Here is a 24,235-nt window from a genome sequence, read left to right as displayed (position 1 = left end):
CATTATACATCTTTAGCCAAGTTATTTATTAATAATTCTTCAGAGCCTCAATTTTCTCATCTGAAAACAGTATTCCCTACCTTACAGAATTCACTACCTCACAAAATTATTTGCTGCAATTTTATAAATGGTATTATTTACTGCAATTTTAATAGTATGAACATCTTCCTTTTATACATAGGTCTCAAATGTGGTGTCTTTTCATGGTGATGTATTTCATCCTAATTCTTGGAACTACTCACGGTGTCTTTCGAAATCGAAGACCTGCGAACCCTGAAACAGATATGAATATTGTAAGTTGTTAGGGAATAAATCTAAGCTGGTGAAATAACAGAGAATGCTACTCCAAATTTTGAAGTTTTAAGTTGATAGATTTATAGTCAAATGCATGTTTCTGCATTTATGTATTTTGATATGGGTCAATTAATATTCCGCATCTGCTCTTCTATAGCTTACAGTTCTCCCTTCAGACTTATTCTCTATGATGAAATTATATATAAATATATTCCTAACTTTATGGAGGACCTATAAATTCTGTCTTCTATACAGTCACATATATACAAGTTTCAGATATAAGATTAGATGTATGCATAGATATGTAAACATTTATGGATATACATATATTTTAAAATTGTATATGGGGGTTAGGTAAAAGTATGACTGACTTGTAGAAAAGAAAATATTAGTGGACTAGTTCTTGAGATATCTCTTTGAGGGCAGGGTATTTTTTGTTAGTCTTATTTATTCTTGAATCCCTAGTAAGATTGGTGTTTAGTAGGTGTTCTGTAAATATTTATTACCTGGATGAATCAGTAAATTAGTGAAAATGAAAATAGGTGTAAGTTCAGAGAGAATACCAAGGTTCATTATTACATAATGGGTTAGAAATGGCTAAACATCCAACTTAATTGGCTAACAATTTCATGCTAAAAGGTTTGCTTTTCCAGAAATGAATAAGGAGTTTCTCTTTGGCCAACTGAAGGCTAAAAAGGGACACAAAATCTCTACCCATTCTTCCCCTCACCATCATTTAAAAAAACTCTTGAGTTTTTAAAAATTATACGCTATACCCATTGTATCAGTCAGACTTCAATCAGAAAAGGAGATACCTTCAGCTTTCCAAATAGGAAAGGTTTTAATTTAAAGAATTAGACACTTAACCATTGGAAAGACTTGAGTAGCAAAGATCAGGGTAGCAGCTGATCTTCATGAGATTAAAAATGAGCAGAGCAGGGAGGTGGCTACCAACAACCTCTGCCGCCCACGGCTCAAAGCAAGTGACTTCCAGAAATTGCAGGGAAGCTACAATCTCAGCTACCTGCAGCACCTAAGCAGATGGTTCACAGGAACTCACCAGAAAGCTCCATACACCTCACCTTTGCCCCCCTTCCCATCTGCCCACAATTGCTGTCAGAGAATAATGACATCTGCTCTGCCACCCTGCAACTTTCACAAGACTTTACAGAATCTCGCCCAGAACCATCCTGGAAAGGAATTCTGGGAAATAAAACTGCAGACATCTCTGCAATGATGATGTAATGATGAAGATGGTGTAGAGGAAGTGGAAAAGATGCTGAGTTAACTGTGTGCAGACAATCTGGCACACCCATTGAGAAGGGAGGTCTTCTGATTTTTTTTTAATCTTTGGTATGTGATTTGCAGATTTGAAGTTTGTTATTGATTCTGTATTGAGTGTATTTCCTTTCACAGGCTTACACTGTTTGCACAATTGTAACAGATTGCCAGCTGATTTATTCACCCCTTCCCTGGATATTTGCTGAGCTCCTACTATGTATAAAGTGCTGGGGATATACTAGTGAACAAGACAGACAAAATCCCTGCCCTCATAGTCTTGCACTCTGATCAAAGAGTGTAAGACAGTAAAAAAAAGTAAACAAATTGAACAGGGTAATTTCTTTTTTTAACAGCTTTATGGAGGTATATTTTACATGTCATAAAATTCACCCATTTTCAATGTAAAAAAATAAAAATAAATAAAATGTTTGCTTTTTCTTTATCTAGAGCCAAATTATTTCCTACTGGGGCTACCCTGATGAAGAGTATAATATTGTAACCGAAGATGGTTATATCCTTGGCCTTAATAGAATTCCTTATGGGAAGACAAACAATAACAGTTCAGGTAACATTCAATTGAAGATAGACTAGTGACTATTTGGAGCCTAAATTTCTTAACTTTTCCAGTTCTTTTCAGTGAATTTAGGACAAAAAAGAAATCTTAAGATTAAGTGAACAGTTAACTTCTCATGATGTATCTTCCTGCATGCTTCAAGAAGAGAATTTGATTCTCCACTGGTTTTCTGTTCATAGAGTGGGTGTGGTAGAACACAAGTTGTTTCTCCCAGGTTTATTTTGTGAATCGCTTTGCTCATACATGTTGATTCTCTAGATTTTTTTTGATGAGGGGTTAAAAATGCTCTGAAATGCAGTTACATTATTATTCCGTAGGTTTGAAGAAAGGCTGGTAAAAATTTGCTTCTGTGCCTTCACAATTCTCTCCTCTAGTAATAGCAGAGGGATCAGGTTGGTAGCAGCCTTGTGGTTCTTTATTCCAACTGTAAAAATACACACAAACACACACACACACACACACACACACACACACACACATATCAGTCTGACAAAATAGACTAGAATTTGTCAGAAGACCTGGGTTGTAATTCTAGATCTATCACTTACTGGTAGAATATGTAACTAATTACTTTTGCTTATTCATATAATTGCCCAAAGAAAAGCCAAATATTTCTTTCTTTTCTCTTCAGATTTTCTCCCTGAAAAAAATGTTTCTCATATTATAGGGCACCCTCTGAAGTTCTTTTGCATATTAAAGTACACTTCAGAGAAGACATTAATTTGAAACAATCTAAGTCAACGTAATTTTGGATACTTATATCTAGTAGGCAGAAAATTTTAACATATATTTAACAAAATAACAGTAATTATCCCTCAGGGTATGACCTCATTTTGCAAGGACCTTGATAAAATATTTAAAGTTAATTTTAAAATACTCTAAACAAATGCTTTAGAGTGCTCTAGAAGCAGAGCCTGAGAGAGGGATTCAGGTGCGTTTGATTTATTGATGGAATAATGTCAGGAGAAAGAAATGTGAAAATTAGGATAGGGTAGAGAAGGAGCTAAGGAAGCATGTGACTCAGCTGGGGTCTAGCTAAAAAGTGATCTCAGAGGAGCTGAAATGCACTACAGAGATGGTCCCACCTTGAAGTTAGGGAGCTAGCTTTTTGCATTCCCATATCAGTTAATTATTGCCTGAAGGCTACCCCTAAAAGAAGGTGTAATCTGGGTGAGGAAATTTGCATTTGGCCAAGGGCAATTCTATAGAAAAAGGAGCAATAGTGAACCCTCAGGAAGCAACATTAAGGCCATAACTAGTACTCATAAATTCCCCCCTCCACCATCCATTCTAGATTTCTCTACCTCTAAGCTAGCTTGCCTAATGTAGTAAGCTGGGCCCTCATTCCTAAGTTTTTGTACTTGTTTATGTACAGTTAAAATAGGGCATTGAGTAGCAAAACATGACTCAGTGGATCACCTTAATACCAAATATATTTTTCCCGTTCATCATTGTTTATCAGCAGCCCCACTTCTTTATGATAATCAGGGTAAATTACCCCTGACAATATAGTGACTCCTTTCTCTGCTTCCTTCAGTAATGAGGAGCCCAAAATGACCAGGCAGTGGTCATAGCTGTTAAGTTTATTAGGATACTTACAATGCCTTGGTGGAAGTATTTTCTTTCTGGGAATTGGGGCCTCTAGATCTATAGGGCCTAAAATTGTGAGGACAGGAAGTACTACTGGGAGTGATGGTGAGTGGGACCACTCCTAATCCCTCCTCTTGTTTCTCAGACCCATGTATTCTACTTATTGGGAAATCAACAATATATCATAGGCATTTGTTTAAGGTGTATAATAAATCCTAGAGGACAGCACCCATATTTACAGGATGTCATGTCCCAGATGGCATCTCCATTGAGCCTTCAAGGGGTTGTTTCATTGCTCCTCAGGTTGGCAGTGTCTTGATGGGAGTTTTATGATAGGATCAGTGGATACCATAGCCATGTGCCAATGGATGCATCTTCTTTGACATGAAGTGGGCCCCTTTTTTAACATGTATTATTTAAAATGTGTATTAGTATAAGATTTTTTATTCTTATCTATACCTAAAATTTATATATTAAAGTGGGACATGACATAATTGCCTACTTGGTTATTTGAAAGAAATCCTTTTGTGAACTATATTAAAAGCTCTGACATTTGATGGGATTAAACATTAGTAACTTACCCCATTTACGCAAACAACTATAAAAATCTTCAAACTATCATATAGTAAAAGTTTGGATTTCATATAAGAGATTTTCATGTATATACTACAAAATTAAAAAAAAAATGATTCTTCATTTTTTTTCCAGTTCAGAGGCTTGTTGTATACTTACAACATGGTTTGCTCACATCTGCCAGCGACTGGATTTCTAATCTTCCCAATAATAGTCTGGGATTCATTCTGGCAGATGCTGGTTATGATGTGTGGATGGGAAATAGCAGAGGAAATACCTGGTCCAGGAAACACTTGTATCTAAAAACGAATTCCAAAGAATTCTGGGCTTTCAGGTACAAATAAAACGAAGTAACATTTCATTTTATTTTATAAATGTATTAAGCTTTTTTTCCTTTTTGAATGAAATAAAATAAAATTTAGATCTGACTTTTTTCTCAATTCAGGATTTTCCATAGATTGTTAAAATTCATTTAAATTTTGGCATGAAAATTAGAATGCTTGTTTGATTTTGAGTTTCTCATTTTTGAGGAGTAACCTTTGTTTTTTATTTAGTAACTTATTGACTGACCCCATCCTTGCTTTAACTACTCTTCCTCTATATAACTCGTATATTTTTTTCTAAATCACTGTATTTAAAATATACAAACACCCTCTTTATAAGACTGCCTTGTTGTAGATATTTTATTTCTTTGACTTTGGGTTCCCCACAGAAAGAAGTCTCTATTCAGTAAGTACATTCTACTACATAACTTCTTGATTAATGTCCAGAGAGAGTTGAAAACTGCCTTTATTCGTTTAGCTATTTATTATCTTCAAATGTTACTATAACATTAATAGAAAGTGCTATATTTATTGTCCTCTTTCTTTTGTAGTTTTGATGAGATGGCAAAATATGACCTTCCAGCCTTGATTGATTTCATTGTGAAGCAAACTGGACAAGAGGAAATGTTTTATGTAGGCCATTCACAGGGCACTACTATTGGTATGCCAAGAAAGATTATTGCTAATGTCTCTCAATTACACTTTGAGGTTGTAGATACACTTCTTAAGGTTGTGGAAAAGCTCTTAGGCCTCTAAGTGAAACAAAGCAAAACTGTGAGACAAACAGCATAGCAGCATGCCCTGGAAGTTTACTTGCTGCTTTGATTCCACATGAAGTCTTCTGTAATCACAAAGAATTGATTGTAAATACAAGGTTATTTGTGGCTTTGGTTATTTCAAATTGTATGAAAGTTAGATACCCATGTTGTTTAAGATAAAAGTGAGATATAACTATCATTTGGAACAAATGAAAAAAATCATTTGTTCCACGAATAGAACTTTCATATTATTTTTCCTTTAGAAATTGTAGCATAGGGTTTTATGAGTGGCAAAGACTTGAAAAGGCTATATATGTGTTTGCATTTAGGACAGATCAAACTTAAGAAATGTATAAACATGGGGAAAGTTTTGGTATTTAAAGTTGACTAGAAAAGAACTTTAATCAGAACCTTAATGCCTGTCTAATGCAAAATAACTTTACATTCAGAAATAAATTCCCTAAGACCTAACATAATTCTCTTACATGATACTATACATTTCTTTACTCTTATTCTTTCTACTTTGCAGGTCAAAAAAGCCATTTTATAACAGAACCTGGTATTTAAAAAGTCTTTTCTAGACTGAACAGTATAATTGTCTCATAGGAATAATCCACTTCCTACTAGAGAAAGCATGTTGAATAACAATCTAATCCCATATTCCATAGATCTTTTCTCTGATATATATTACCCATATGTATGACTTTTAGTCCAAATTCTCATCAACTGTTCAATTACCTGAAACCAGGAATGCCTGAAAAACTTAATGATAAGAAAAAAAAGATAATGTGCCAGAATTTATTAACTTATAATATAATATATAATTCTTTGGTTATTTGAACTCAGAACCCAACCAAAGTTAAGTAAATAACCAATCAGAATAGAGATGTGTAAGTAGACACCTTAGCTTGATAAGATAGCAAATGGGAAAATTACTATTTTCATATTAATCACTCTAAACTATCATTAAAATATAATGTTTAGTATCTGCTATATAATAAAGCAAGAAATTTTAAAAATTATTAAAAATAAATATCAAAACGATTTGACTTTTATTCTCTCATCTAAAGTATAAGATGCATCTGTCTGAAAATTTCACTTATCTCATTTTCACCATTGCCAGTTATGCAAATGTTCAATATTATTCCTGATTTTCAAATTATGGTGTTACAAGTCTGATTTATTGCTAAATTTTCTTCCTTCAGGACATAGATATTTTTAAAATCTTAATTATTGGCATTATGTTGGGATCAATATAATGTCACATAGTGGGTTATCAAAAATGTTTGACAAATGAATTAAGAAATGAATGACTGAATAAATTGTTCAGAGACTATATTTCAACTTATGTTCTCCATGTTGTCATTTCTCATGTGCTAATATTTGCTTAAGAATAGCTTACTAATTTATATCTTATTCTCTTTCAGGTTTCATAACATTTTCCACAATACCAAAGATAGCTGAAAGAATCAAAATATTTTTTGCCTTAGCGCCAGTTTTTTCTGTTAAGTATTTAAAAAGCCCTTTAATTAAGATGACATACAAATGGAAGTCATTAGTTAAGGTATATTTTGCCTTTCTTTTGTATCAATGATAACCCAAGTGACAATGATGCTGTGCTTTCAAAATAAGAGGTCTTGACTATTTTAACACAGCCACATGTATGAATTGAGATTTTTAGTTTCATTTACGCTGGATTCTTGGCTTTATTTCTACAATAGAAATAAAGGAATAGAATTTTACTTGTACCTTTAGATATCTCATTGTGAGAGAAAATCCAGCAGTCAAACTCTCTCTATATCCTGTTTCCAAGATTTTTCCTTAATTTAAAAATTTAAAGCCACTGTTAGTTAATTCATTTGATTGTATTCATAGTGAACTCACCACATCATTTCTTGATTAATTATAGTGGTCTTCTAAATATGGATAAAGTAAATTTATTTTACAGGCTTTTTCTGGCAACAAAGACTTCTTACCTAAAACCTCATTTAACAAATTTATTGGTTCAAAGCTGTGTTCACTACGGATTTTTAATAAGATTTGCCTCAATACCTGGTTTATGATGTTTGGAAATGACCCAAAGAACTTAAATATGGTGAGAACAAATTTTATTTGAAAAGTATGTTTGCTAATATTTGAAAAGCAGCTCTTAATAGTGCGTATGTATGCCTTGTGATACATTTTGTGATTCATTCACGTATACTAGCAGTGAGATTCTTAGCCTATCTGATTTTATGACTATGCCAACATTGTGCAACTAGTTTGCATTAGCTGGGATTATTTTGCTTCCATATTTGTCTTGCTCTCTGTAAAGATTAGAGAGCAGCTGATGTGATGGGTATCTTTAGTAGCCTTTGCTACTGGGTATTAGTTTCCTGATAATTCTCATATTTAGGTCATCTTCTATTCACTTATTTGTCCTAACTCACCCTCTTACACCCTGGTTCCTAATACTCCTTTCCTTCCTTGTTGATCCTTTAATAATTATAATTAGTGCTTGCCAATTATCTTTAAAGCTGTTAGCATGAAGCAATGGTCCTGGAGTGGGAAACTGTTGTGGTGCTCAAGGTACTATTACAAGACCTTTTAGATTGTGTATCTTCTTTTAAAGATATATGCATTCATTCTAAGGTTTTTAATCTCATTAAATTAAAAATCCAGATTTGCAGAAGCAACTGTGACATTTGGACTAGTGGCTTATTCTTGCACCTAGGCCTTTTAAGAACTTCTCATTGAGAACCAATTTTTACATCTAAAGAAGGAGGTTCTCTTAATTCCCAAACACATTTTCATGCCATAAGGACATGTTGATTTTTCCTATCTCAAGAAGGTCTTGCCTTATTCTCAGGCTATATAGACAATTACATAAATATGAAAGAAATGTTTCACAATACAAGAAATGAACTCAGTTCTCACCTTTTTTGCCCGTAAAGGTGTAAACAATGTACCTTCTGCCATAGAAGGCAAAAAGGACTATTTTCATACTCTTCTGTCCATCTGATGTTATGTACCTACTATGAGATGCCTGGAACAAAATAAATATGATATATTTTTTCTTGCCCGATTCATTCATTCTATGTCTTGAGTAACATATTTGGCTCATACTATATTTTTTGTAATTATACTGTGGTGTCTCTGAAAATTCCTTTTCTGTGAACTACAACAGCTTATACTATGTTTTCCTAGCCTTCAAATTTGTGGGCATCCCTTCTGTATTATAAGTACTGTAAGTTGTAACATAGTGTGTCCTAAGTTAGCTGCACCTATAGAAAGTTGGAAGTGGAAAATTTTTACACCTAGTATATTTGGGGACGGTAAGTATGATGCTATAGTTCAGCTTGAATCGGTCCTCTTGAGCCTATCAGGATCTGTGGAGAAAGTAGAGTCTGGCCTGGAATTGCTTTACTAGAGCTGGTATGAAAAACCAAAAGAGAATCTTGTAGTTTATAAAAAGGCAGTGAATGGAATCAGACCAGTGTCACTCAGGTATAGGAAACCAACCAGATAGAATTGAAAGCAAGCCGTGATGCAAGGAACAGGTGGTAAAAATTCTCATCAATGTAACTTGGAAAATATGACATCAAACAACCAAGAATTTGACTTTGTCCAGTTTTACAATTCTTTAATAATGGTTTAGAAAAATAAATTCTAACACTTATAAACAGAAATGAGCCTATCTGAGTGCAGTTATCAAGGATATGTGGTTATGAAGTGCATCCTTTTGAAGGACTAGAGTTCTTTTTTATCTTTCTGATAAAGTTGAAGCAGAAACTCTGGCAAACATTTCAGATTACTTGAGAACAGGCATGATGGACATTTATGAGGCTACTTGTAAGTTCCTTCATCCAGAAGAATGAATAGAACGATGTGCTTTGCATTATGTAAGCCTCTGACCCACATTAAGGTAGGTAGTAATGACCCATGATGGAAGATATCTGGAATGTACCATATTGTTTCATTATGATACATTCCAAAAATGTTTTTTTTAAAGACTACCTTTGCTTCATCGTATTTATGTGGGTCTATTTCTATGCTTTTTATTCTGTTCCATTGATTTATTGGTCTATAGTTGGGTTCTGTTTTTTGATCCATTCTGACAATCTTTGTCTTTTAATTGGTATATATATATAGGCTATTGACATTTAAGGTAATTTTTTGGTATAATTGGTTAATATTTATGATATTAGTTTTGTTGTATATTCATTATCTTTTTGTTGTTGTTCTTACTGTTGTCTTCAACTCTTTTTCTGCCATTGTGGGTTTTTTTTATTTTGGGGGTCTTTTATATGATTCAATTTTTTTCTCTTTTTTTTTTTTTAGTGTAACAATTATAATTTTGCAGCATCATTACATGGTAAAAGGCAGAAAGGCAAAGAAGCCAAAGGGGACCAAACCTGCCTTTTAAAATGGCATAAATCTCACCCATGAGGGCAAAGCCCTCATGGCACAATCACCTCCCAAATGTTCCACTTCTCAACACTGCTACGATGGCAACCACAATGGCAACCAAATTTCACACCCATTTTGGAGGGGACAAACATTCAAACCATAGTAGTTACCTTTTTAAGAGTTTTGTCTTACTTAGCTAATTGTCAAAGCTAAATTTTAGACTTTTTAAGGTGTATATATTTCCCTTCAATTCTCTTTAATTTAGGGGACTACTTACCTTAGTAACCTACTGCCTAAAATCGAACTCTGTAGCAGCCACACACACTGATATCTATTGTTTCTGCCCAGTAAGACAGCCACTCTCTGGCACTATTTCCCTACACTACTTGGAAAAGTGCTCTCAGGATGAAAGTTGAGACTAATGTAAGGTTTGTTTCTTATGTTTTTCTTCTGTCAAGGTTTATATCCCATGGTGATTGCCTTCCAATTTCTGTAAAACTGCATAATTATTTTATGGTTTGCATCTGATAACATCTAAAATATTTGAGAGATTTTTCAAAATAATTTTTTTCATTTTTGTTTGTTCTTATATAGTACCTCTCTATATGCTTGTTTTTCTTTGACTGAGTGGGGTTTGTTGATTTTGAAAAATCATCTTTATATATATATATGTGTGTGTGTGTATACATATATATTTCAGACTATTATGGGAGTACAAACACTATGGTTACATATATTGCTTTGCACTGCCAGAGTCAGAGCTACAAGCATGCCCATCTCCCAGTGTGCACCACACCCATTAGGTGTGAATTTACCCATCCTATCTACCCACCTCCCACCTGCCTAACATCCGATGAATGCAACTTCCATGTGTGCATAAGTGTTGATCAATTAGTACCAATTTAGCGGTGAATACCTGTGGTGCTTGTTTTTCCATTCTTGTAATACTTCACTTCAAAGAATGGGCTCCAACTCCATCTAGGATAATATAAGAGGTATTAATTCACCATAGATTTTTATAGCTGAGTAGTACTCCATAGTATACATAAACCATATTTTATTAATCCACTCATATATTGATGAGGACTTGGATTGTTTCCACATCTTTGCAATAGTGAATTGTGCCACTATAAACATTCAAGTGCAGATGTCTTTATTATAGAATGTCTTTTTTTTTCCTTTGGGTAAATACGCACTAGTAGGACTGCTGGATCAAATGGTAGTTCTAGTTTTAGTTTTTTGAGGTATGTTCTTATTACTTTCCATAGAGGTTGTGCTAATTTGCAGTCCCACCAGCACTGTATAATTGTTCCTATCTCTCCACATCTATGCCAACATTTGTTGTTTTGGGACTTTTTTAATAAAAGCCATCTCACTGGAGTTAAGTGTTATCTCACTGTGGTTTTGATTTTCATTCCCCTGATTAGAAATGTTGAGCAAATGTTCATAGGTTCATTGGCCATTAGTCTATCTTCTTTTGAAAAGTTTCTGTTCATGTCCTTTGCCCACTTTTGAATGGGATTGTTCAATTTTTTCTTGTTGATTTTCCTAAGTTCTATGTAGATTCTAGTTATTGGCCCTTTATTAGATGCGTAGCATGCAAATATTTTCTCCCATTCTGTAAGTTGTCTATTCACTCTAATGATAGTTTCCTTGGCTGTGCAGAAGCTTTTTAATTTGATCAGGTCCCATTTATTTATTTTTGTTGTTGCTGTGATTGCTTTTGGGGTCTTCTTCATAAATTCTTTCCCTAGGTTGATGTCTATAAGAGTTTTTCCAACATTTTCTTCTAGAATTCCTATGTGTTCATGTCTTTGTATGTTTTTGTCTGCTTTGTCAAAGATCAGATGACAATATAAGGATGGTTTTATATCTGTGTTCTCAATCCTGTTCCATTGGTTTGTGTCTATGTTTTGTGTCAGTACCATGCTGTTTTGGTTCCTATAACCTTGTAGTATAGCTTGAAGTCTGTTAGACTGAATCCTCCTAATTTGTACTTTTTGCTTAAGGTTGCTTTGGCTATACGGGATCTTCTCTGTTTCCATATGAAGTGTACAATTATTTCTTCTAGATCTGCAAAAAATTGGTATTTTAATAGGAATTACATTGAATCTGTAGATCACTTTAGATAGTATACACATTTTAACAATATTGATTCTGCTGATCCATGAGCATAGTATGGTTTTTCATCTGTTTAAATCCTCTGAAATTTCTTTTCTCAGTGTTTCATAGTTCTCCCTATATAGATCTCTCACCTCCTTAGTTAAATATATTCCCAAATATTTAATTTTCTTTGATGCTCTTGTGAAAGGTATTGCATTTTGATTCTTGGCTGAACTGTTATTGACACATATGAAAGCTACTGATTTGTGTGCATTGATTTTGTATCCTGAGACTTTGCTGAATTCACTTATCAAATCCAGGAGTCTCTTGGTTGAATCTTTGGGGTTTTCTAGATATAGTGTCATATCTGATTTTTCATATTTCCTGGGTTCTTTCACTGATTCTTTTTCATCTGGCCTCTTGGTTGGGAGCTGGGTGTGCTAGGGCTGGTTTATGGCCCAGTCTCCAAGTCCCCATGGATTGTTCTCTGACAGTGCTGGGGAGAGGAGCACTGGTCCTGAATTGCCTTAGGGGTATTTTATCAAGTTTGATGAACCTCTTGGGTTACCTCTGACCGGTTTTCTTCACCTCTTCCCAATGGAGTATAGTGAGTTTAGTCCTCGAGCTTAAGCTCCAAGCTGGTGAATGGTACTTGTGGGTATGAATCCACTGCTCCCTAATAGCTAGAGATGGAAGATACTATGTTTAGCTATGGAGTTGTTCCTGCTGTCCTTGATTATAGTTTGCATGGAGGAACCAGTTACTGAGGTAATCTGTTGTGCCAGTGGTAAGCTTTCATCCCCCAGTAGGGTATATGAATACCCCAAGCTTTGGGAGGGGCCTTGTAGCTCCCAGAGGTAGCGTGGACCCTGCTCCCCTCTGAGGTTGGGGAAGGAGCAAGACTGATTGTAGCTGGGGTGTCAGTGCTTGGGTGTGTGGGCTTCTATGTGGCTCGGAGGTTGCTCATTTGGCCACTAGGGGGAGCCTCTGACATGAAGTTCGGGGCTATCTCTCCAAGCTTGGAGGGCCGCTCCTGATGGGAGGGGCCCACTGTGCAACTGCCGCGCCTGTAGCCGAGGTTTTCCATCCCTGTCCACAAACCTGGGCACTTTCCCCTTCGATTTTCCACTTGTGTTTCCTGCCCACCCAAGATGGGCTCTCAAGCTTCCCCACAGTTCGTGTGTCTAGCCCACCAGCACACGTCTCTGCATGTCACTGGCAGATAGGAGGATCTCCAATTGTGCACCCCTTTTCCACCACTAGATCCGAAGGCAAAGCAGGTGGGCCTCTCTATACCCAGAAGTCTCCGCCAGGGAGACGCTCCCACCGGAGGAATACTGGCAGCTCCAGGAACTCTTGGTTCAAGCCGAGCTCCCTATTAAAGTGAGTGGGGGTGGGGCAGCTGCTCTGATTCATCCTGGGGTACCTGAAGCATTGGACATTTGATTGCCATGGGAACCAGTGCTTACGCAAATTGAGTCACTTTGGCACAGCAAACCCCAATGTGGCAGCTCTCTGGGGAAAAGGGGAGAAGGGGCTCTCCCACAGAACCCTCCGCTATTATGCTCCTCCACATCCTCCCAGTGGGCACGAGTTCTCACTTGTTGCCCAACCCTGGAACCGGGATCTCTCCCCCATGCCTCCCTGCCCCGCCGTCTGTGCTGTCAGCAGGTGAATGTGCCAAATGCCTGTGGGCAGGAAGATCACAATCTGAGGTTGCCCTGCCTGCTGGGGGTGGAAATGTGCCCACTGTACTGGAAGCAGGTCTCTCAGCACGAGAACTCTAGCAGCTGCTATGGTTTGGTGAAGGGGGTTGTGGACTTCCTGCACCATTCTTGAGTTGGTGGGGGGCACCCATCCACCCTCCTCACCGAGTCACAGCCCTCTGTTCCAAGCTGCAGCAGCAGCTACGCTGACCAAGGCAGGCTTGGCTGGGAATGCGCTCTGGGAGTGTGCTCCCATTGCCCGCGGCAGGCTCAGCTGGGAGTGCACTCTTGTTGCGGGAGCCACCATATTCCCAGCTGAGCTTTTGGTGGTGGTTATGGGATGGGTGCGGCCACACAGCTATGAGTGCTTAAGCCAAAATTACTTCCTGGGATGCCAGGAGTGGAGGAGGTGCAGAGAAGGAGGCAGCCAGATGCAGGGATGCTGACCCTGTGGTCTCTCGTAGCACTCCCCGTGGGATGAAAGCCCTGTGTCCCATTGCTGGCCTGAGGCACCCAGGTGGGGGAAGGGGAAAATACCTTTATCCTTTCCTGAGGCTCCAGAACTCCCTGGAATTAGTTCGCACTGATTACTCCCTTCTATCTTCCCCTCTCTCGGCTGCTCAGCTCTTCCTGGTGGTGTTTCCTGACTGCACTGGTGTCTATCCCCGGGATCCACTTCTGAGCAGTAATCACGCTCTGCTCTCCTCGTTCCAATCTTCAACTCATCTGCCAGGACGGTCTGACAAGCTTTCTCTCTAGTCAGCCATCTTGGCTTCTCTGAAAAGTCTTTTTTATTAATGGTTTGGGTAAAAAGACAGGTCTTTTTTTCTTCTTCCATACAAGAATATATTTGTCTTTCAGGACACCTGAGGTCACTTTGAGATCATGACCACCGTATGTCTGGTTCACTGATTGAGGTTTTCAGGGACCACTAGGCAATGAAATTTAGATTACAGATTGGTATTATGGCTTTACTTTGAGCACTGTAGGATCTGAGACCCCAGTTTATCATGAAGAGTGTTTCTTTTTTAAATCTTTCAACTTTGGCAGGTCCTGGGCTTTGATTTTTGTTTTCTTCAACAAGCTAAGCTCTCAAAATTAAACTTCGAATTCTCTGGGATTGGCAAATAACCTTAAGGACAAAGTGGCTTTGGTGCTTTGCTAATTTTGGAGGATTCTTCATTTGTTTTTCTCCTCAATTTATCTGGGTAACTTCTTTCTATCTTTCCAACTGTTTAATGCTTTCAAAAGATGTTTGTGTGTATGTGGGTGACATGCATGTGTGTGGGAGTGTAGTTCATCACTTTTGTTTTCAATAGAGGGGGTGATGGACCAAAAAACCTAGAAATCCAATAATGGCTTCTACATTCATGTAAAAATTGTACAATTTGATGAGTACATTTGTATATTTAATTATAATTTGATTTGTTTTTATTAATATTTCTTTAACTTTAACTTTAACTTTTCTTGAAATGGTTCAATAAATATTGAAGATTAAGCTTCCTCTGATGGAACTAAGCATAAAAATGCTTTTTTTTAAACTCCTCAGAGTCGTTTGGATGTGTATTTGTCACACAACCCAGCAGGAACATCTGTTCAAAATATGGTCCACTGGAGTCAGGTATAACTTAAAGTTCATTTCAATATGATTTGATTTATGATACTTGTAGTTTACCTTATCATTCTAGGGATCATGCCATCACCATAGAATGATAAATTTAGAAAGATAAAATGAAATTTTTATATATTTGTATAATTCTTTATGGTTTAAATATGCATTTAAACTATCATAATCTATTATATCTTCTAAACCTAAGCAATGATCAGAGCAATATAAATATCTATGTTTTACAAATGAGAAAATGTCAAAAGAGTAGACTAGGGTTCATCTGCCCATCAGTTTACTTATTCAACAATTCAAAGCTATTCCCTTAAGAAAAAAACTAAGACTAGAACACAGTTCTCCTAATACCTAGTCTGAAACACTTTCAGTAGACTACACTTTCTCTTCTGGTTAAGTCACGAGCTCTTTGAGGATAAGTTTTTTTCACTTTTGTATTTTGAAGACCAACAGTTCTTGGCCTATAGTAGATACTCAACTAATATTTGTTCAATAAATGATATTGATAAAGGAAATATCCAGTGTGAATATAATCTTAATGTTGAACCCAGGATAACACAGTAGAAATAACACTTTCCTGAGATCAAAAGACCAGACATTAAATCCTTTCTCTGAACCGTAGTGGTAGTATGACATTGAACAGCTCATTTAACCTTTCTGATTGAGTTTCCTCAATTTTTAAAATGAAATTAATAATTCTCTGATCTGAGAAAAATATTATGAGAATTAAATAGGATAATGATTATGAATGTTAATTAAAGTTAATAAACACTAGATAAATTTAAAGTATAATTAAAATATTGGATAAGACTTTCTTGTTTACAAAATGTTTCAGTCTACAAAGTAACTATTTAGATGTAAATTATTAAAAATCTTTATTACAACTTATCTTTAGGTGAGATAACGTATCCTTTCTTTTCTGGTGATGGCTATACCAGGAGAATCTAAGCAATCTTTGCATTTATTCATTCATTGTAACATTTATTGAGTACCTACTATGTGCCTGGTACTATTCTATGCTTATGTGATGCATCAGTGAACAAAACAAAGGCTCTTATCTTCCATAAGCTTACATTCTAGTAGGCATGTAGATAATAATAAGTATATGAAATATATAAATTATTATAGTATGGTAGAAGGAGATAGAAACTATGGAAAAATTGGGGTTAAAAAGTAGGGAAAGTGGGTTAGGCATGCTGGGGAGTGAGATGTACTTTTGAATAGAGAGGTTAGGCTTCAGTGATATGGTGACATTTGAGAAAAGATTTGAAGGAAGTGAGGGAATTAGCAATGTGGGTATCTGGGCTGTCTTAGTCCATTCAGGCTGCTATAACAAAATACCATAAATTGGGTGGTTTATAAACAACAGAAATTTATTTCTCACAGTTCTGGAAGTTTTATCTTAGAAAGTCCAAGATCAAGGTACTGGCAGACTTAGTATCTGGTGAAGGCCTGCTTTCTCATTCATAGATGGCAACTTCTAGTTGTGTCCTCCCATGGTGAAAGGGGCAAAAGGGTTCCCTTGAACCTCTTTTATAATGGCACTAATCTCATTAATGAGGGCCCTGCAGGGATTGTGGTAATGAAGATTTATGATATGATCATAGGGTGAATGGTTGGTGTAGCGAGGAGGACAAGATCATTGAAGAATTCAAAAAACTTAGAGGGCAAATTTTTGGAATGCTTAAATCACTAAAATCAAGGCAGGAATAGTTTTAGAAAGAGTAGCAGTGAGAAGGAACAGCAAAAGATGGTGATGTAATTGAATGGCATAAAATTCAGAGTTTGGAGTTCTGGGAAGGAGAAAGTGAGAATTGTCTAGAAGAGTGACTAATGAGTCATATTCTTTAGATTTCTTCTGTCCCCACCTCCCATCCTTAGCCTATCCAAAGGAAGGGAAGAACAAAACCCACCTGAATAAATACAAGCAGACCCAGTACAAAGGAGGCTTATGTATAATGCATACCTAACTTGCGTCAGCTGCCACTGTAATGAACAAGTGATATGGTCCTATTTTTTGTTTCTCTTTCAGCTTTTAAATTCTACTCACTTGAAAGCTTTTGACTGGGGCAGGCCTGAGCTAAACTTGATTCATTTTAATCAGGTACATAAGTATGTATAAACTAAAAACTCCCTCCCTTCATGATTGCTTCAGATGACTTTGCTATATAGATCAAGGATCATCTGTAAATCCCCAGAATACAATAACATACTGAGAAGAACCAGTAGTTGAAGATAAAGTTGATTTGGGTCCATATCACCACATCCATCCAAAGTGGTTTTTCCATGTTTTCTATGTGTTTTAACAATAAATATCCTGGAAAAGTCTAGAAAATTTGACACTCAATAGAAGAATTCATCATTCCTCAAGAGGAAAAATATTGTGTTTATAATATGCATAGTTCTCTACTCAATTAAATAAGAAATAAAAAGCATAATATATTATTTTGACCCTAAAACCAGTTATTCTGTTTGAGAAGATAAGATAAACATATATAACAATTAGGAAAAACTTAGACATCAATGATAATGCAGTAAAAATTGTATGATTATAATAACAAAATTCTCTAAGTATTAGAACCCAAGTCTGTCTAATTTCAAAGTTTATGCTTTTTCAGCATAGTTTACTGCCTCAGCTAAACTCCAGGCCTGATGTGGTCTGGTCATGTTAAAGTCTGAACTAAAATTTGAAGATCAAATAATGAGATCAGAGTTGACTTTGACTGCCAATATTTATAATTTATTCACAAACACATGGACAGTAATACAGCCACAGAAATTACTTTCATGTTTTATAAGTAGTACTGAAATTACATCTGTGAAATGTTTGAATACTTGGAATTAGAACAAACTACCTAATTTTGATTTATATATGAGTTATTTCCAAGTAAAATCTGTAATACCTATTCATTTTTCATACTTGAAAAAGTTGAAATACGTTGAATCCATTAGATTTCAATTCATCACTTAAAAATCAGTAAATAGAACCTCCTAATATATCACTTCCTATGGAAACTTATTTTACTCATTTATTTTTAGACAACTCCTCCATTGTACAATGTGACAAATATGAATGTGGCAATTGCAACTTGGAATGGTGAAAGTGACTTGTTGGCTGACCCTGAAGATGTTAAAATTTTACATTCTAAAATCAAAAACCACATTTACCATAAAACTATTTCTTACTACAATCATATTGACTTTGTGTTTGGATTAGATGTCTATGATCAAGTTTACCGTGAAATCATTGATATTATCCAAAACAATCTATAATGAACCATGGCACTCTGTGTTTAAGGATCTATATTATTGCTATTAAAATCCAATTATTTTCCTTACTATGTATGTTTTTTCACTTTTAAAATAAAGTATGTAATTTTTACCTTTACTTTCTCATTGCCCCTAGGCCCTCCATTCATTAAATCGGTGGCATTTAACATCTCAGGGGAAACAGAAGATTATAAATCGTCTAAAGAAGTCTTTTGAGTTTCAAATTTAAATAACTAATATCAGAAGCAATAATCCTTAACATTTTCAACAGCAAGAGAGATTTTTAAGAAATTTTTTTCTTTAAAAGAACATGAGCTTATAATATATTATAAAAATAGAGTTTGATGATACAAAAGTGCATTTTTCTCTATGCTGAATGAAGAATAAAAACACGTTTTGATCTTGTAAAGGAGTTTGGGAAGCAAAAGAGAAGAAAGATAGCCTGCATAACAGTGTAATGTTGCTGGCTTGTAATCATTTCAGGCAGAGTTCCAGAGGTAGGGAGATCATAGAAACCATAGAGGGGCTGTGCCTCACTTCCCAGAATATATAGCCTGCACAGACTGATGTTTCCTTTACAGCCTACTGTGTGTTAAGAGTAGCAATGGTTGAGTTATATTTCTAGGTAAATAGATCTGAGGGTGCCCTCACAAAACATTATGCACTATAGTTTAGTACCCGAAAGATCCAAGAATTTCCTATACACCAGAGAAGTGTAGATATGTTCAAGAAAGCAATGGAAGATGGGACAAGGCCTAAGATTTGGAATGCAAGGATACTGTCAATAAATGCAACATATATATTATAATAAGAACCACAGAGGGGCAAGACAATGGGCATCAGCAGCAGATGTTAGGACCACAGAGCAAATGAACACACCTATGGGTAGGACTGGATTTATTCTGAAAAGAATGGATATTTCCAATGTCAGTCATCCTGTTAGTGGTAAATCCTAAAACAGGACCCCAAAAGGGGAGCTGAGAGGCTAATCTTAGACAAAAAATTGGAAAAAATTCATTCTTTTTTCTGGATCCTCTGGGACTATTGTTACAGTGGAGTCTGTATTGGGAAGACTTGCTCAAAAATGTTCATATCCTGGCCTCTTCAATATAGTACAAAAAGTGAAATAAAGAGGTACACTTAAGTTACCTGTCAGCCTCTTTCTATAAAAGTTTTAAATTATTATCTAGTAGTACTTTCCTCCAAAATTTACAGGAAGGCCATATCAAAAGTTAGCACTTATACTTCATTATCATTATAAGAAATTACAGGATGATATCCGTGTTACTGGGGATAAATAAATAGATAAATAACTGGAAAATTTTTATCCCATTCTAGAGATAAAGCAGTCCTTGGAGATAAAAAGCAATCTGGACCAGTGATTGGAGGATTGATGATAGGTAGGGGGATGAGCAGAGGGCAAAGTAATAATTAATGATTTAGATTAGGGGTCAACAAACATTTTCTGTAAACATACTATTTTGCAGGCCATATGGTCACTGTTGCAACTATTCAACTCTCATTTTACTTCAAAAGTACCCATACATAAACAAATGAGAATGGGTATATTTATTAAAACTTCATTTACTAAAATTTGTATGTCATATAAATTTTTTATGTCACTAAATATGATTATTTTCACTTTTGGAAAACATAAAAGACATTTTTAACTCATAGGCCATACAAATGCAGGCAGTGGGCCAGATTTGACCCATAGGCTACAGTTTGCCGATGCCTTGTCTAGAGCAAATGGCCAGTTAAAGTGAAAGCAATAGCTCTGATTAATTTTTTAAATATATAAGTCTTTCTTAAGGAATCCCCAAATCCTTCCTTTCATAAGATTCTCTAGGTATTGCTACCTCCTAGCAATCCTAGCCCTAGTCTGCATACATGGCTCATAGGGAAGAGCGAGGAGAAGAATAAAGAAGAAAAAAAGACAAGTGTAGAAGACAAGGAAAGGACAAAGCAGTGGAACTGAGGATTGCTGAGAGAAGAATCTGAGCACAGCTTTTGCACTTTTTGCAAGACTGTATTTGTATTTTACTTCTCTCTTTTTGCAGAAATTCCCTCAAGATAATTCAGAATGTTCCTTTAGGTTGTTATGAATGTTAGCTCACATTAAATAAAAATTTTATTTAGTATTAAAAAGCACACAGGAAACAAAAGATAGTAAAAATTCTTATCTGTTTTTAAAGTTCAAACAATAAGTCTTTTATTTTTCTCTATGCACCCTTTTATTTACCCAGCAAATGAAATGTTGTTAATTTCAAAGATAAAATTCACCACCCAAGATTATCTTATCTTCACCCTCTAGTCAATAACCCCTCAGAAGTGCATGTTGATTTTTTACCTTAAGTTTAAGGAAAAGCCTAAGTATGTTAACTGTACCAAGTTGACATTATCTGTATTGTACTCTTGGATATTTTTCAACCATTGTTTATTGTTCTCCTTTCAGCAATTTTCACATTTCAGGCAAAAGAGTGATATGCTTAAAAAAGGAGTTTCGGAACTTTTAGATTGCTATGTGATGTAAACATTCTTCTTAGTCTCCTCACAAACTTTAGTAAAATTCATATTACTGCTTTCAGAGTTGAAGGTAGTTTGTTTTATAAGAAAATTGCAGGAACTGGCCTTAAAGATGTCCATCTTTATACTTGACTGTTGCCTAACATTTGGACCCAACAGAATCACAGCATCTCAAATTAAGTGCACGTACTAAAGCCGAGTCAAGAGTGAATGCTTGAGAAGACTTTGGGGACTTGAAGGGACCGCAAACTAAATATGTATGTTCATTTTTGTTTTTGGTATATCACTTCAGAGTCAAAGAGAATCTATGAAAATTTCTCTAAGATGGCAATCATAGCCTTTGAGGGAATGCACTATTTTAAAAAAGGTAGTTCCTATACAGAACCAGGTATAAGCAGAATTATATGAGGAAATAAAATTGAAGAAAAATTTAAATGTTTTTAACATTATGCTGAAAATTCAGGTTTCATTCACCCATAAATTTAACTCACAATTTCTTATGAAGTTGAATCTCCTCTGAAAATGATGAGAATGGCTTCACTCGGTTCATGTTTTTATTTTTGCTTCATCACCTTATAAATGAGTCTGAAAAGATGGGGTTGCCACTTTGTGGCAAACCATTAATGAAATTTTGGAACCACTGGTAGAGACCATGTGACTCCAGTAATTAGGGGAATTGAAGAGCAAGTCAGTACTATGGACAGAGGAAGAATTTGTGACAGAATTAATATACCACAGATACAGTGAGAATCAGGTGTGGAGATATTTTAGCAACTAAGTAGGAGAAGCATTTGAATTACCTATGAATTCAAAACTTTAAAAATTCCTGTCTTCATATTGGAATGTTTAGCTGTACTGGAAAGAGTACATGCTAAAGTGAAGAGTTGCCAGGACTCATACATCAAATTTGTAATTTCACGTCATCAGTAAGCAGAAACATATTCCACATATATGTGCTGGTACCATTAAATAAAATGGCCATGGAGCACTCATCCTGGAACCAAGAACAAGTGAATAAATTTAGTGTGGATGTGATATATAACAAAACATTGGTCAGCAAATTGGACTTCAGAAGAAACCAAAACTGTCATATAAATCTTGGCTGTTAGTACAGCTAATTTGAGTGGGCGGAGAGAAGGGAAATACTATGGCTATGCTCAAAGAAAAAGACTAAAAGTAGTTTCACTGGTTTCTCTTTCCCTTTTATTACTCTGTTGTTTGTGTAATATTTTGATGCAGAACAGGTAACAAATTGTCAAATTGGCAACAGACTCACCTCTACAAGTATTGTTTATGGAGCCTTGGGTTTAATAACTTAGACCATTCATCTGCTGGGGCAGGCTCAGAGGAGAGAGCCTAACTTCCTCCTCACCACTGTCCATGGCTCAGGAAAAAAAAAAAAAAACCCTCCTTCTCAGCCATATTATCTTCACTTCAAATCCTTTCTGCTTACTGATATTGAATTATTTACTTGCAGCAAAACCTCAATTTGGTTATAAATGTAGTCCCAAATAATTCACAAAAGGCACCATACTGCATTATGGCCTATAAAATAAGGGTATTGCTTTTAAGAAGCACAGAAAAATAAATGACTAAATTTAAACACTAAATTTAAATATGAATACTGGAAAACTATACTCTTTGGGGATTAGACCAAAGAGTTTTAAATGATTTAGAACTACAGAATTGCTTTCAAAGTGAAACTGTTAATCAAGCTTAAATCCAGTATTTATAAGATAAAAAGATGACCTATGTGTAAAAAATAAAACATAAAAATATTCAAACACTTTTCATCATTTGAAAGAGGACACTGGTATAAAAAAGAACAGCAGCAATCTGAGAGTCTACCACGTATCTATCAGGAACAAGCTTTGTGATATTTCACAACTTGTTCAATCTCATAGAGCCTTAGTTTCCTAGTTCATAATTCTTGGGGCAAACCAGACAGTTCTTCTCTACTCTTAAGATTTAATTCTAGATCTTGTGAAAAAAAAAAAAAAAAAAAGAAGAAGTTGATGTACTATTTTCTTTCAAAGCCCCAGTCTCTGATCTTTTTGGCACCGGGGACTGGTTTCATGGAAGACAATTTTTCCACGGATGGTGGAGGGCTGGGGGATGGTGAGTGATGGGGAGTGGCTGTAAATACAAATGTAGCTTCACTCTCTCACCAGCCACTCACCTCCTGCTGTGCGGCCTGGTTCCTAACAAGTCATGGACTGGTACTGGTCCATGGGCTGGGGGTTGGGGTAGCAGAAGAACTCACAGTCTGGTCTGGGAAATCACAGAAAAGAAACCACTCCATTTATAATTGTTATTTGTTCTTAATCATAATGATTAAACATATAATCAGTTGGAACTGTTCATCTATGTGTCTGTCTCTCTCACCTGATTATGAGTGCCTCAAAGCAGAGACCATGATTCATTCAGTCACAGCGATGTGAGCCTGGGACAGCTAGAACAGCTCAGATGTCAATGACTCAAAACAAACAAAACCCAGGAAGGTTGCCATGAAATCCTGGAAAAAATGAATATGCTCTTCTTGAACCTGATGCTTAATCATCTCTACGTTCCTCCCTCTTTGTGTCCTGCCACTACCCCTACAATAATGCACACACATATGCAAGCATACATGCTGCAAACAAGGAAACGCATCACTCATTACACCTGCCCTGAAGAAGAGGGATCTGTGGAGGCCTGAGATCCGCTGAAAGGGGGGTGCTCCAGAGGGTACCTGGCCCAAAACTCTCAGGGCATGAGGCAGTAAGGAGAGGACTTTCTCCAACAGTCTTCTATGGTCCTTAGGAGGAAAAGCACTCATTTGTCTCTGTTTCTGTAATGTGTCAATAGAAAAAAAAATTAAATTATCAACCAGACTTAGATTCTTTCAGTACTGTGTATCCCCTCTTAGCCATAAACTTGAAATGTTAAAGTTTCACACTTGCTATGAAACTTCCTGTTTGGATGTCCAAGAGGCATAAAAGCATTTGAACTAGGGCTACTTACATTTTAATTGATTTTTTTACGTTGAGTTAAGATTGAGGCTAAAGGATCTTCACTCCTTCACATCACCACTCCCAAGTCCAAAAACTGCTATTTCCAAATTTTGTGCATTTCTTCAGACATTGGCATTGAATTGTCAGGTTTTGAGGGAAGGGAGAAGAAAAGGGGAGTTTTGAAGAAGTTAAAATATGTTTTTATCTCAGAGATACTTAACTTTTAAAAATTCA

The 24,235-nt window shown here is 35.9% G+C and overlaps 1 protein-coding gene across 2 annotated transcripts; it reads left to right on the top strand.

Moving 5' to 3' along the window:
- The first annotated feature begins 219 nt into the window (after positions 1–219).
- LIPJ (lipase family member J) lies at positions 220–18,492 on the top strand. 2 transcript variants are annotated; one of them, XM_045569274.1, is made up of 10 exons: positions 220–293; positions 2,023–2,134; positions 2,663–2,671; positions 4,448–4,646; positions 5,187–5,296; positions 6,821–6,957; positions 7,342–7,488; positions 15,141–15,212; positions 17,245–17,316; positions 18,252–18,492. In XM_045569274.1, the coding sequence occupies exons 1-10, from the start codon at positions 285–287 to the stop codon at positions 18,483–18,485; spliced, it is 1,101 nt and encodes a 366-aa protein (XP_045425230.1). In that variant the 5' UTR covers positions 220–284; the 3' UTR covers positions 18,486–18,492. The 2 variants fall into 2 exon arrangements, with proteins under 2 accessions (XP_045425230.1, XP_045425231.1); XM_045569275.1 differs by lacking the exon at positions 7,342–7,488.
- The last annotated feature ends 5,743 nt before the right edge of the window (positions 18,493–24,235 follow it).

Source organism: Lemur catta, chromosome 14, assembly GCF_020740605.2.
Source record: "Lemur catta isolate mLemCat1 chromosome 14, mLemCat1.pri, whole genome shotgun sequence".
Lineage (NCBI taxonomy): Eukaryota > Metazoa > Chordata > Mammalia > Primates > Lemuridae > Lemur > Lemur catta.
The sequence above is the reverse complement of the archived record's forward strand: the minus strand, read 5'-3'. Positions and strand labels throughout refer to the sequence as shown.

Coding starts and splice junctions, on each gene's coding strand:
- LIPJ (XM_045569274.1), top strand. Junction 4,647..5,186: donor AAAGAATTCTGGGCTTTCAG/GTACAAATAAAA, acceptor TTTCTTTTGTAG/TTTTGATGAGATGGCAAAAT. Junction 15,213..17,244: donor ATATGGTCCACTGGAGTCAG/GTATAACTTAAA, acceptor TTTCTCTTTCAG/CTTTTAAATTCTACTCACTT.